Source organism: Camelina sativa, chromosome 16 (genome assembly GCF_000633955.1).
Source record: "Camelina sativa cultivar DH55 chromosome 16, Cs, whole genome shotgun sequence".
NCBI classification, from domain to species: Eukaryota; Viridiplantae; Streptophyta; class Magnoliopsida; order Brassicales; family Brassicaceae; genus Camelina; species Camelina sativa.
Window position 1 is genome coordinate 2,317,811 of NC_025700.1, and position 15,014 is coordinate 2,332,824.

General features: G+C 40.8%; 3 protein-coding genes and 2 pseudogenes across 4 annotated transcripts; 3 read left to right on the top strand and 2 right to left on the bottom strand.

Annotated features, from left to right (window-relative positions):
• Positions 1,180 to 3,741, top strand: LOC104753252 (annotated as a pseudogene).
• Positions 4,020 to 5,740, top strand: LOC104753253 (annotated as a pseudogene).
• Positions 6,113 to 11,049, top strand: LOC104749382 (diphthamide biosynthesis protein 2). Of its 2 annotated transcripts, none has more exons than XM_019238170.1 (12): positions 6,113 to 7,415; positions 7,505 to 7,654; positions 7,760 to 8,486; positions 8,605 to 8,801; positions 8,887 to 8,995; positions 9,080 to 9,404; positions 9,596 to 9,665; positions 9,779 to 9,846; positions 9,932 to 10,047; positions 10,146 to 10,252; positions 10,354 to 10,499; positions 10,590 to 11,049. In XM_019238170.1, the coding sequence occupies exons 3-12, from the start codon at positions 8,400 to 8,402 to the stop codon at positions 10,832 to 10,834; spliced, it is 1,470 nt and encodes a 489-aa protein (XP_019093715.1). In that variant the 5' UTR covers positions 6,113 to 7,415; positions 7,505 to 7,654; positions 7,760 to 8,399; the 3' UTR covers positions 10,835 to 11,049. The 2 variants fall into 2 exon arrangements, with proteins under 2 accessions (XP_019093715.1, XP_019093716.1); XM_019238171.1 differs by having other exon boundaries at positions 7,804 to 8,486.
• On the bottom strand, positions 11,347 to 12,053 carry LOC109129428 (uncharacterized mitochondrial protein AtMg00810-like). The gene is made up of 2 exons (XM_019237661.1): positions 11,577 to 12,053; positions 11,347 to 11,484 (listed from the first exon to the last, which is right to left on the bottom strand). Exons 1-2 carry the CDS (start codon positions 12,051 to 12,053, stop codon positions 11,347 to 11,349), a joined length of 615 nt encoding a protein of 204 aa, XP_019093206.1.
• Positions 12,313 to 13,491, bottom strand: LOC104753255. Its single transcript, XM_010475531.1, has 3 exons — positions 13,446 to 13,491; positions 12,593 to 13,351; positions 12,313 to 12,506 (listed from the first exon to the last, which is right to left on the bottom strand). The coding sequence occupies exons 1-3, from the start codon at positions 13,489 to 13,491 to the stop codon at positions 12,313 to 12,315; spliced, it is 999 nt and encodes a 332-aa protein (XP_010473833.1).

A 15,014-nucleotide genomic window follows, 5' to 3' on the forward strand; every position in this document is an offset into this window, starting at 1 on the left:
TCCAATGGTTTTCCCTATTTTTTCCTCTATAATAGAGATCTTTATAATAGAGGTGAGTTTTACTCCAACTCACCTCTATTCTCACTTCTATAATAGAGTTCCTCTATTTTTAGAGGAACCCTTTGTAAGAAAAAATAGAGTTCCTCTATAAGACCATCTCCAATGGTTTTCCTTATTTTTTCCTTTATAGTAGAAATTTTTATAATAGAGGTGAGTTTTACTCCAACCCACCTCTATTCTCACCTATATAATAGAGTTCCTCTATTTATAGAGGAATCTTTTGTAAGAAAAAATAGAGTTCCTCTATAAATAGAGGAAAAAATAGCAGTCTCTATTTTAGAGGTGAAAATAGAGGACCATTGGAGTAAAATTCACCACTATTATAGAGGATCTCTATTATAGAAAAAAAAATAGAATATCATTAGAGATGCTCTAAATAGAAGAAAAAATAGCAATTTCTATTTTAGATGTGAAAATAGAAGACCATTAGAGTAAAATTTATCCCTATTATAGAGAAAAAAATAAAATACCATCGAAGATGGTCTTATAATAGGATGTTCTTCTGAGAGATAAGAAATTTGTGGAAAACTACAAACTGCATATTCGATTACAACAATTCATCGTCAGTTATTAATTATTATATAAGATACAGAGAGAATTTTGGGATTTCAGGATTTTGTTTTTTTTTTCCCCTATAAATAATAATTTTACAACTACCCACGTTTCATTTTGTAAAGAAAATAAAAAAAGAAACCGAAAAAAAAACGCAACGTAAAGTATTTGCTTTTCTTTATTTTCTTCCATTTTTTTTTTTAAATTTTAGTTAAAATATCATTTGTTAGATTTCTATTTGTCAAATGACTTGTGCTTTATAAGATAAAAGATATATATTTTTGTTTGCTTTTCTAATGTTGATAGTTTAATACAATTCTGTCGTGTTTAAATTTCACGTTCAGATTGAATTTCCTATTTTTTAAATGCTTTATGTTTATATATTTGCTAACTTTTTCGTATATACAAAATATTGATCATGTATTATGAATATGAAATGAAGGTGTATTACTTTTGGGCTGCGTAATGTTACCCAAAACCAAATATGTGCCCAAAACTCTATTAGGTTGACATTTTGGACTGTGTAATTTTGAGGTCCATCTCATAATTGAAATAATATATTCCTTTCTTACAACACGGAAACTTAGTGCTCGCCGGTTAGATAGATAGTTCAGTTGACGGTGGTGGAAGATAATACGGTGTCGCTCAGTTCAATCGATAAATTTACTTCAACCGGTTTTAATCAACACGAAACCTAATCCTCGCCGGTTTGATAGATAGTTCGGTTTCCTAATATATACGAAACATTGGGGAGAGGATACTTTAGTAGATTTACGGAATCGGAGACTCCGTCGTTCTCCGACGTCCTCCAACACTTGCTTGGGAGTAGGTATAAAACCTTTAGCTTCTGCAACCTTGTTAATTTATCATTGTTGATTGCAATTTTGGTATGTGGATCTTCTCTGAGCTCTGTTCTCCATGATTTCCGTGTTGTTGATTGCAATTAACTACAAGCCCTCCCAAATTCTTGTTCGTTTGAGCTTCTTCTAGCTTATAGATAATAGATAGACTGGTTTTGATGTAGCTGTTGTAAGCTTGAACCTTTAGCTTCTCTAACCTTGTTATTTGTTCTTAATACTTCGTTAATTTAGCTTCATCGCGTAGTTGTGTGTGCTCAAATCTCTGTAAATTGGATCTTATATTCTTTGTTATCTGATTATCTCTCTGGTTAGGAACATTCAGACAATTTTTTGAGCTTTTCAAGTAGCATGATCACTCTGAGCTCACTTCAATGTTTCAGGCACTTATTAAGGAAGAGATTGCTTCTGACTGTCACTATGGATACCAAAAAGTTGGATACTGCCTTCGAAGATGCAATCAGCTGTCTCCCTCATGAGGTTCTAGGCGACATCTTGTCCAGAGTTCCGACCAAACTGGCTGCTTCAACATCTCTTCTCTCAAAAAAGTGGAGGAATGTGTTTGCATTGGTGCATAATCTCGATTTTGATAATTCTGTCTTCCTGCAACCGGAAGATGGTAAGCGAGAGAGGGACGAGATCCGGGAGTGCTTCAGGAACTTTGTCGATAGAACACTGGCTTTGCAATGCGCTTCTCCGCTCAAGAAATTCTCTCTAAAATATCACATTGGCGACGACAGTGAGATGGATCATATGTACCCCTGGATACGTAATGCCGTAGAGCGTGGTGTAGTGGAGCTTGACGTTAGTATTGAGCCTACCTATGGTGACATCTTGCTGCCTTATGAGTTCTTCATGAGCAGGACATTGGTTAAGCTGACACTGGGGACACGAATTTCTTTTGGAAAGTTCCCTCCAGATTTGTCTCTTCCAGCACTTAGGAGTCTCTTCTTGGATTCGGTCATTTTTGAATATGAAGATCTGTGTCATGTGCTTCTTCCTGGTTGTCCAGTGCTCGAGGATTTAGTCGTACGTCACAAGTACTTCGAAGCACTGCCATACTGCATATCGAGTCGGAGCATCAAGAAGCTATCTATCAGTTCACTACGATTGTGAGCTTGAAATTGGTCCCTATAGTATTATTTCATTTGACGCCCCAAGTCTTGTGTCCTTGGACTACTCCGATTATGCCTTGGCTGTATACGAACAAGTTAACTTGGCTTCCCTTGTGGAAGCTAAGCTGGATATTCGTTATTCTAAAAGAATCGAGAGGCCTGATGTATCAAGTCTCATTGAAGGGATATGCAACGTGGAGACCCTGCATCTTTCTCCCGATTCTGTTGATGTAAGTTTTCCCAATTTCTTTCTTTACAGTAATTAATGAGCTTGAATATTCTTCAAGTGTTTGTGTGTCTGTGTGTTTCAGGTGATTTCTCGATGTGTTAGACATGGACTACTTCTACCGGTGTTCAACAATCTGGTAAGCTTGTCTTTTGGGAGTAAGAATAATGAAGGTTGGGAACTGCTGCCATATCTGCTTGAGCAGTCTCCAAAGCTTCAAACTCTAATCATCCAGGTATATAAATATCATTAATTAGCAAAACCCAAGAACTAACTGACAGAGATAGGGACTTAAGTGGTTGATCCCTTACACATGCATCTTCTTGATGCTTCTGCAGGGGATATATAGTTACACAGGCGATGTGACCATGATTCCGTCCCAAGTGAAGGTGTTGCGTGTTGTTGGTTATGGAGGAACCGCTAAAGAGTTGGAAAACGTGCAGAAATTTATTGGGGAGTCGGAATGCCTCGAAGTGGTGGTGCTAGCGGAGGCTGCGGAAGCTGTGGTGGATGATGTCATATAAGCTGCGTTTCATTCTAGTTCTAGGATTGAGAATAACTGTTAAGGATACGACAGTATCATGTCAAGGATATGCGAGTATCACACCATTACTTCTGCAATATCTCATTTCCTTGTATATTACATTCCATACTTAGCTAACTCTAGAGCACCTCTCTCTCTCCACTCATGTATATATATCTCGATGTAATCCCTTCTGTATAGAGTACAAGATACACAGTTTACATGGTATCAAGAGCCACATCGATACTCCTCTAAATTTTTTTTTTCTTGCAGCCGCTTCTCTCTGTTTCCTCTGTTTTCCTTCTCGTTATTATTTCTCTTCTCAGATCTGTTCTCTGTCTCTCCTCTCTCTGGATGGCTGCCATTGCCGAAACTGTTGACACTCAAGGTCTCCTCAACATCAACATGATGAACATCACCAAACTTACTTCCACAAACTACATAACCTGGAGCCTTCAGATCCATTCCCTCCTTGATGGATACAATCTTGCTGGCTATGTTGATGGCTCCTCTGTCCCTCCCGATCAGACGCTTCCCAACACAGATCCACCTACACCAAATCCTGCATATGCAACATGGAGACGTCAGGATAAGCTCATCTACAGTGGCCTTTTTGGCACTCTCTCCCCAGCNCATTCAGACAATTTTTTGAGCTTTTCAAGTAGCATGATCACTCTGAGCTCACTTCAATGTTTCAGGCACTTATTAAGGAAGAGATTGCTTCTGACTGTCACTATGGATACCAAAAAGTTGGATACTGCCTTCGAAGATGCAATCAGCTGTCTCCCTCATGAGGTTCTAGGCGACATCTTGTCCAGAGTTCCGACCAAACTGGCTGCTTCAACATCTCTTCTCTCAAAAAAGTGGAGGAATGTGTTTGCATTGGTGCATAATCTCGATTTTGATAATTCTGTCTTCCTGCAACCGGAAGATGGTAAGCGAGAGAGGGACGAGATCCGGGAGTGCTTCAGGAACTTTGTCGATAGAACACTGGCTTTGCAATGCGCTTCTCCGCTCAAGAAATTCTCTCTAAAATATCACATTGGCGACGACAGTGAGATGGATCATATGTACCCCTGGATACGTAATGCCGTAGAGCGTGGTGTAGTGGAGCTTGACGTTAGTATTGAGCCTACCTATGGTGACATCTTGCTGCCTTATGAGTTCTTCATGAGCAGGACATTGGTTAAGCTGACACTGGGGACACGAATTTCTTTTGGAAAGTTCCCTCCAGATTTGTCTCTTCCAGCACTTAGGAGTCTCTTCTTGGATTCGGTCATTTTTGAATATGAAGATCTGTGTCATGTGCTTCTTCCTGGTTGTCCAGTGCTCGAGGATTTAGTCGTACGTCACAAGTACTTCGAAGCACTGCCATACTGCATATCGAGTCGGAGCATCAAGAAGCTATCTATCAGTTCACTACGATTGTGAGCTTGAAATTGGTCCCTATAGTATTATTTCATTTGACGCCCCAAGTCTTGTGTCCTTGGACTACTCCGATTATGCCTTGGCTGTATACGAACAAGTTAACTTGGCTTCCCTTGTGGAAGCTAAGCTGGATATTCGTTATTCTAAAAGAATCGAGAGGCCTGATGTATCAAGTCTCATTGAAGGGATATGCAACGTGGAGACCCTGCATCTTTCTCCCGATTCTGTTGATGTAAGTTTTCCCAATTTCTTTCTTTACAGTAATTAATGAGCTTGAATATTCTTCAAGTGTTTGTGTGTCTGTGTGTTTCAGGTGATTTCTCGATGTGTTAGACATGGACTACTTCTACCGGTGTTCAACAATCTGGTAAGCTTGTCTTTTGGGAGTAAGAATAATGAAGGTTGGGAACTGCTGCCATATCTGCTTGAGCAGTCTCCAAAGCTTCAAACTCTAATCATCCAGGTATATAAATATCATTAATTAGCAAAACCCAAGAACTAACTGACAGAGATAGGGACTTAAGTGGTTGATCCCTTACACATGCATCTTCTTGATGCTTCTGCAGGGGATATATAGTTACACAGGCGATGTGACCATGATTCCGTCCCAAGTGAAGGTGTTGCGTGTTGTTGGTTATGGAGGAACCGCTAAAGAGTTGGAAAACGTGCAGAAATTTATTGGGGAGTCGGAATGCCTCGAAGTGGTGGTGCTAGCGGAGGCTGCGGAAGCTGTGGTGGATGATGTCATATAAGCTGCGTTTCATTCTAGTTCTAGGATTGAGAATAACTGTTAAGGATACGACAGTATCATGTCAAGGATATGCGAGTATCACACCATTACTTCTGCAATATCTCATTTCCTTGTATATTACATTCCATACTTAGCTAACTCTAGAGCACCTCTCTCTCTCCACTCATGTATATATATCTCGATGTAATCCCTTCTGTATAGAGTACAAGATACACAGTTTACATGGTATCAAGAGCCACATCGATACTCCTCTAAATTTTTTTTTTCTTGCAGCCGCTTCTCTCTGTTTCCTCTGTTTTCCTTCTCGTTATTATTTCTCTTCTCAGATCTGTTCTCTGTCTCTCCTCTCTCTGGATGGCTGCCATTGCCGAAACTGTTGACACTCAAGGTCTCCTCAACATCAACATGATGAACATCACCAAACTTACTTCCACAAACTACATAACCTGGAGCCTTCAGATCCATTCCCTCCTTGATGGATACAATCTTGCTGGCTATGTTGATGGCTCCTCTGTCCCTCCCGATCAGACGCTTCCCAACACAGATCCACCTACACCAAATCCTGCATATGCAACATGGAGACGTCAGGATAAGCTCATCTACAGTGGCCTTTTTGGCACTCTCTCCCCAGCTCTCCAACCCCTCGTCTCCAAGACAAAATCTGCAGCCGAGATGTGGAAGACAATCTCTGCAACTTATGCCAACCCAAGTTGGGGTCACATACAACAACTTCGCCTGCAAATTAAACAAGCTGCCAAAGGAGATAAGACTATTGACGAGTACATGCAGTCACTCACAACTAGGTTTGATCAACTTGCTCTCCTCGGTAAGCCCCTTGCCCATGAAGAGCAACTTGAGTTCATCTTCGGTGGACTCCCTGAAGACTACAAGTCCGTGATTGATCAAGTTGAGGGTCGTGAAACCCCTCCCTCCATCATTGAAGTTCGACTGTACCACACCCACCTCCACCTCCTCCGAATCCGATTCCGACAATCCCGACCCAACCTCGACCTATCCATGAACCAATTCCACAACCTGTTCCGGCTAACCGACACTCTATGACCACTCGCAGGAAAAACAATATCATAAAACCCAACACCAAATTTAATCTCTATGTTGCCCTGTCTCGTCATATCCCCCCTGAACCAACAACAGTGAACCAGGCTCTAAAGGATCGAAAATGGCGAGGAGCCATGTCCACAGAAATTGATGCTTTTGCTCGAAATCAAACACTTGATCTCGTTCCTCGTCAATCTCACTTTAATGTTGTTGGGTGCAAATGGTTGTTTAAGAACAAATTTCTCTCTAATGGTTCCCTTGGCAGGTGTAAAGCAAGACTCGTGGCCAAGGGTTACTCTCAACAACTTGGCAGAGATTATGATCAAACATTCAGTCCAGTGATCAAGTCTACAACTATTCGTTTGGTGTTGGATGTTGCAGTCTCCAAATCATGGCCTATCAAACAGCTTGACGTGAACAACGCGTTTCTCCAAGGAACACTTGAGGATGAAGTGTATATGGAACAACCACCTGGATTTGTCAACTCTGATTTCCCGGATTACGTTTGCCGTCTACGCAAAGCCATATACGGTTTAAAACAGGCACCAAGGGCATGGTATACTGAGTTGAAGAATTATTTGGTGGGTGTAGGTTTTGTTAACTCGCTTGCAGATACATCCTTGTTTGTCCCTATAGTATTATTTCATTTGACGCCCCAAGTCTTGTGTCCTTGGACTACTCCGATTATGCCTTGGCTGTATACGAACAAGTTAACTTGGCTTCCCTTGTGGAAGCTAAGCTGGATATTCGTTATTCTAAAAGAATCGAGAGGCCTGATGTATCAAGTCTCATTGAAGGGATATGCAACGTGGAGACCCTGCATCTTTCTCCCGGTTCTGTTGATGTAAGTTTGCCACTTTGTTTCTTTCTTTGCAACTTTGTAAAGAGCTTGGACATTCTCTCTAAGTGTGTGTGTGTGTGTGTGTGTTTCAGGTGATTTTTCGATGTGTTAGACGTGGAATACTTCTACCGGCGTTCAACAATCTGGTAAGCTTGTCTTTTGGGAGTAAGAATAAACGAGGTTGGAAACTGCTGCCATATCTGCTTGAGCAGTGTCCAAAGCTGGAAACTCTAATCATCCAGGTATTTATATTATTAGCAAAACCCATGAAACGAATAGTATAAATATAAAGAGAGACAGAGATAGGGACTTTGTGGTTGATCCCTTACACATGCTTCTTCTCCAAGGGCTGGATAGTTACACAGGGAATGTGACCATTCATCCATCCCAGGTGAAGGTGTTGCGTGTTATTGGTTATGGAGGAACCGCTAAAGAGTTGGAAGACTTGAAGAAATTGATTGGTGAATCGGAATGCCTTGAGGTGGTGCAAGTGGAGGTTGTGCAAGGTGTTGTGGAAGATGGTGGCGTTATATCGCAAACATACAACGATCTAAGGAGGCTCCTTGGTGTTTCACTTCCATCCAAGTGCAAGATCATGGTCGCATAATTCAACTCCACGAGGAACTTCAACCACTTGAGAAAATGGATAGACATAAATACCTGATAACAAAAATACCATAATTTTTTTTCTAGAACACTTTATATGCTTTGAACTTTTAAATCGGATTTATATCCCAATTATATGATTTTTGGAGTTTAAAATTGGGTAGCAATGCCGGATATAATTTGTTGGTAAACCGAGCTAAACGTCAGCTAAACCGATGATAGACCTATTATTTAATTAAATTACACTTATAAGGCTCAAACGAAGCGGCGCCGTTTCATAGATCACCAGTTTCTTCTTCTTCTTCCTCAGCCGCAATTCCAAGTCGACGATTTTAGTTAGTCCGGCCGGGAAGGTTTGATAGTTTCCTGGGATTTAAACCTATGGAGTTGGAGTTTGAATCAAGGTATGAGATTAATCGTACTGTGGAGTTCATTATCAGCAAAAGCTTCAGCAGAATTGCTTTACAGGTACCTAATGAATGAGTCTAGTTTCTGAATGAACTTTTATTTTTGTTTCTTTGCTAAAATTGTTAAGTTTAATGAATCTGGGGATGATAAAAGCTTACTTTTTTACCTTTTCTGATAGTTTCCGGATGAGTTGTTAAAGGAATCAACTAAGGTCGTGAGTGCTCTTAAGAGCAAAACTCGTTTGCTTACCGACAGAGAAGTCAGGTTCTTTGTTATGGCGGACACAACTTACGGTAGTTGCTGCATTGATGAAGTTGGAGCTTTGCATATTGACGCAGACTGTGTTGTTCATTACGGTCAAACATGTCTAAGCCCGTGAGTCTGTTGTGTAATTGCTGTGACTTCCCTTCCCTTGTTGAAACAATGTCTTTACTGTGAGTGTTTATGTTTTTTTTTGCAGGACATCGGTTCTTCCAGCATTCTTCGTTTTCGGGAAAGCTCCGATGAACGTCTCAAGCTGCGTTAAGCATCTGATAGATTATGCGTCACAGAGCGATAAGCCTATTATGGTTTGTGAGGCTAGTTTATCTTTATTATTATGAATTAGTGATAAAGTGTTTTGTTTTCTCAATCTTTGAACTTTGTGTTTTCAGATTCTTTATGGACTAGAATACGCCCATATGATTCCGCATATCCGAGAAGAATTAGGATTATCAAAGACTGAATCTCATCAGTTGAAGTTCTCTGTAGCCAATGTCTTGTGTTCATTTATTAGTCCATCCAAAGACCCTAGAGAATCCATGGAGCATCCGAGACCATATTGTGATAGCTTATCCTCATCTAGAAACTATAGAATGGGAGGGCTAACTTGGGACTTGCCAGAAGGAAGCAAAATCGAGGACTATCTACTTTTCTGGATCGGTTCTGACAGTTCAGCTTTCGCCAATGTAGTACTGACCTTCAATGGTTGTGACATAGGTATATAAATATACAGTTCAGACAGTTCAGCTTCATCCATGGAAATTTCTTGATCTAGTTCTTGGTTATGTCAAACGTTTGAGTAACTTACTTACTACATTCCATTTTCTTAAACAAAATATCTAATTGATTGACACATACCATGAATAGCTTATTTTCTTGGTTATGTTTTGTTTGTTTGTTAATCTTAGTCAGATATGATGCTGAAGACGATTCTTTGGTGACGGAATTTTATCAACAAAGAAGGATACTTCAGCGACGGTATACTCAGCAGACATCACAAAAACATCAAACTTCGTCAATTCTTATAATCTTTTCTTTATCATCTCTGTGGATTTACATTTCTTGTCCTCACTCAGAGTTATGTTTTCCAGATATTACTTGGTGGAAAAAGCCAAGGATGCGAATATTGTAGGTATTTTGGTAGGGACTCTTGGTGTTGGTAAGTTCCCATTCTTATGCATTTGTGATGTCAAGGTTGATGAGTTTTTCACTGAATGTCTAATATCACATGGCATTGGATGCAGCTGGTTACCTTCATATGATTCACCATATGCAAGCACTCATATCTGCAGCTGGCAAAAAATCTTACATTCTTGCCATGGGACGACCTAATCCGGCCAAACTCGCAAACTTCCCCGAGGTAAGTTAGACAACGGCCTGTCATTTTAGCTGTTAATTATTACAAGTGAGATATGTCAAGTGAGTTGGTGTCTTTTCTTTCCTCTATTTGTCTCTTAGTGCGATGTATTCATCTACATCTCATGTGCCCAAACCGCTCTTTTAGATAGCAAAGAGTTCATGTCCCCTGTCATAACTCCGTTCGAAGCCAATCTTGCTTTTAGCAGGTACGTACATAGGGAAATTACTATATGCAGAAATCTTTATAGTTTTTGTATTCGATCCACGAGTTCCTTAATTGACGTCTTTGGAGTTTCTGTTTCCACAGAGGGAGTGAATGGACTGGTGCATACCTAATGCAATTCCAAGACGTGATCAACTCTGTAAAATTAGAATCAGAAGCACATAGCGAATCAGAGGAGCCACGGTTCTCCTTCTTTCAGGGTGGTTACGTAGAAGATCACAAGACAAACGGTACAATGGAAGCTCAATACAGTTTTCCAATCGACAAAAGCCATAATTATCATTCCATGAGGTTGACAAACACTGTGCTCCTTGTTGCAGATCAAGCTAAGAATGGAGAAGAAGACACAGGAGAGACAATGGCATTGGTACAAATTGCAGAGAAAGCATTGCAATTGAAAGGCAATGATCATAACTTGCTCACTAAACAAACCACTGCAAAATCAGGACCCGAGTATTTCCTCAGCCGTGCTTATCGCGGTTTGGAGATAAATAGTGATAATACTTCGCCGGAGCCTTACATAGTCGGGAGAAGCGGGAAGGCGTCAGGATACAAGCACGAGTAGCAACTCCAAGAAGTTCACTTGTTCACCAAGAAAGATTTGTGTACTATTTCAGAAACTGACATTTTTATTGTTCTTTTGAAAAATTGGTTCTGCTGGCTTCATGTTATATTGTTAGATGAGAGAATGTTGCACACATGTGAGAGTTAGTTTCGAAAAGAAACAGAACTATCTATCTGTCTTTTGTTAATTTTTTTCTAATGTTTATTGGCCTCTGATTGTTTATCATCAACATATCAGAGCTACAAACATGTCAGCAGACATTGATGTGTAATATTGATTGTTTATTTTCTTCATTGAAAGACTCTGGTTGAGAGAGAGTCTTTAATGATCTTTTTAAGTGCCGTCGTTTAAAGCAAAAGCAAAAGATAAGAAAGATGTACATAAGAATGTTAATTACTATTGATTGAGTGACTACAGCTATATATAGTGAGATACAGAGAGAGAGTAACTAGGGATTACTAATTTACATGAATACCCTTAATACAAATGTGATACATTCTCAACACACCCCCTCAAGATAGAGGGACCTTGGTGACTCCAATCTTGGAACAAGCATGAAGAAAAGAAGCTCTCGGTAGAGGTTTGGTTAAGGCATCAGCGAGTTGATCCTTAGCAGAAACATGTGAGACCTTCAGAGCACCAGACTGTACCTGACCACGAACAAAGTGATAGTCTAAAGCAATGAATGAAACACAGGGTTTGCACTTAAGTAGGTGGCGCCAATATTGTCACAATACACAACATGAGCGGTGGGAATGTGAATGCGCAGTTCACTCAACAGATTACAAATCCATCGAATCTCTGTAGAAGCATTGGCAATCTCTCTATACTCGGCTTCAATAGAGGACCGAGCAACACCATGTTGTTTCTTTGAAGACCAGGACACTGCTTGATCTCCAAGATACGCATTGGTGGAAACGTAATCGTCTGTGTCACCCGCCCAATCTGTGTCAGAAAATGCACGAAGAACAAGAGCATTGTTGGAGGGTAAGAAAATACCATGGGTTATAGTGCCAGACAGATAACAAAGTACTCTTTTGGCCGCTTGCCAGTGATCAGTGGTCGATCGATGCATGAACTGAGACAGTCTGTTGACATCATAGGAGATGTCCGGCCTGGTGAAAGCAAGATACTGAAGACTCCCCACTACCATTCGAAACTGAGAAGGATCACTTAAACGAGTACCAGAATAGAGAAGCAGCTTAGGTGATGCAGCCATCGGTGTAGAAACACTCTTTGATAAGATAGTATTTGGAATTGTCAAAAGCTGTAACAGGGGAAGTCCACACATCAGAGAACAAATAGTGAAGTGGTTTTGTAGAGACAATAGAGGTTTGAGCAAAAGATATTTTGTGACTCTTATTAATGTGGCAATCAGAACAAAATAAAGATGTTGAAGAAGAAGTAGCAGCAGGGAGATTAAAAGATGAGATAAGCGAATGTAAAATAGATGGAGAGGGATGACCGAGTCGTGAATGTCACGAAGCTAACGTTGTTTTAGGACTTGAAGAAGCAAAGAGAGCCGTAGGTGGTGGAGTCATGACTGGCCATTCATACAACTCATTCTTGGTTTTGCCTTGAAGAAGAAGTGCCCCCGAACGAAGATCCTTCACCTGAAAGTGAGTAGGGAAAAATGCAACCGACACTTGATTAGCATTACAAAGACGATAAACTGATATGAGGTTCTTATGAAGATCAGGAACATAAAGAACTTTATGCAATCTATATCTCGGGAAAGAGAGGGTAATAAAGTGGAACCAGTTTGCTGAATCGTAAGAGGAGAACCATCGCCTATGATCACATCATCACCACCAGTGTAAGGTTGATGAATAGAGAGATTACCAAGATCGTTGGTCATGTGGTGTGTCGCTCCACTATCCATGACACATGGATCATGACCATACGAGCCTCCAATGGCAAGATTGGCACGAGGCTGCCATGGCGTGAACGGACTGGTAGTGGACAGCGGATAAGCATTGTTGCGATTTTGTAGTTGAGGGCACCGTCTCCCTGAATGACCTTGAACATTACAGAATTGACACTTGCCAAGGTATGGACGTAAGTTACGTTTTTGAGCATTGTTGTGATTAGGCTGCCACGTCTGAGGAGTATTATTGTTGCTGACCTTGGTATTGTGACGTGCAGCATTGTTGAACCGATGGTGATGATTTTTGCGATGAGTAACAACATTGGCGGTGACTGGAAGAGCAGGAGAAGCAACTTTGGCGAGAAGTTTATCTTCATGATTGTGGAGACGCTCATGCACATATGCAATAGACGGTGAAACATCTTTGCTTGCAACTTGATCAACAATGGAACAGTATTCTTCTGGCAAACCATCAAGAATATGCTCAATCTTGTCATCATGTGGAATCGGTGCTTCCAAACTGGCAAAAGTATCAAACTTGGTGGTGAGGCTACGTAGATACTCATCAATAGTGTTGTTACCTTTGTTTAAGACATTAAGTTGATCTTTCAACTGACGGACGTGTCCACGACTTGGTTTAGCATAGATCTCTACAAGAGTGGTCCAGATCTCAGCAGCTGGTAGTCTGAGATAGGGTGATCTGAACACCGAGAGAGATCGGTGGATACACGGACGCCGACCAACTGACCATAGCTCGGAAGGTCTTGACGGAAAACTTGTTGGGGACCATTGCGGCGTCCCAAGATTGCCACGGTCCGTCTTACTCCAGCGCCCGTGGCTGGTGCCGTAGTTCAACCATGTACTTGAGGGCGTGGAATCTGAACAACTCTGGCTGTGGATGTCTGAGCCGGCCGCAAGGTGGTTTGTCTATGACTCGTTGCCTTCGGATACCAATATGAGGCGTCGCAGGTATCATCTATCGGGCAAACAACGAGACATCGGGCAGTATAGATTGACGGATTTTTCCATACCTGGCTACCAAGACTCGCTATACTCGCTGATGTTTAGACCCAAAGACCCTGCAAATTTCAAAAATGACCTGCCACGCCTGATATCGGAGATTAATGATAAAAACGTCGTAAAGATCCTAAACCCGATGCTCCTGCTCTTGGAAATTCTAGGAGGAAACTGCAGCAGGTTAGCTAGCTAGCTAGTTAATATCTTACAAAGATCACTTGACTGAAATGTATATTCAACTGATCTGTATGTTAATTTGTTTCAGCTTGGTGGTTCTGCTCTACAGCATTTGGCGGCGTGAGTTTTTGTTGTGTCGTAACTCAGGTATGCCTTTATTTACACTCTTCATGATGTGATGATATTGGCATTGTATCATTCTAGTCATATTCTTGTTTAGGTGCTTCCCATTGGCATTGACTACTATGGTGAAGAAGAACCATCTCTTCAACTGATATGTATGTTAATTTGTTTCAGCTTGTTCATTCTGCTCCATCAGCATCTGGCGTGAGTTCTTGTGGTATCGTAACTCAGGTATGCCTTTTGTTGACACTCTTCATGATCTGATGGTACTGGTAAAATGCATTGTATCAGTCTAGTCATATTCTTGTTTAGGTGCTTCCCATTGGCATCGACTATTATGGTGAAGAAGAACCATCTCTTCAACTGATCTGTATGTTAATTTGTTTCAGATTGTTGGTTCTGCTCCATCAGCATCTGGCGGCGTGAGTTCTTGTGGTGTCGTAACTCAGGTATGCCTTTTATTTACACTCTTCATGATCTGATGATACTGGCATTGTATCAATCTAGTCATATTCTTGTTTAGGTGCTTCCCATTGGTATTGACTACTATGGTGAAGAAGAACCATCTCTTCAACTGATCTGTATGTTAATTTGTTTCAGCTTGTTGGTTCTGTTCCATCAGCATCTGGCGGCGTGACTCGTGAGTTCTTGTTGTGTCGTAACTCAGGTATGCCTTTTATTGACACCCGCTTAAGATCACAGCTTGAATACATAGAATAATTTTGCCATGTGTGAAAATGCAGTGATGTTTGTTAATTTCGCACTTTGTAATTATTCTCTCTGTGTCTGATTCTGTGAAACCTCTGTACGCTGACAAGTTTGACGGTTTCTAATTAAGTATCTAACGCTTTCCTTGTTCCTTACAGTGCTATGATGCTCCAATACACTTTGCAACCAGACTCGAGAGTGTTGATATGAACCAGGCTCTCAAGAGGAATGAGGAACAGCTGGATCCCTTTCTCTAGTTTCTATTTTTTTTTCTTGCTGATGTAGGAG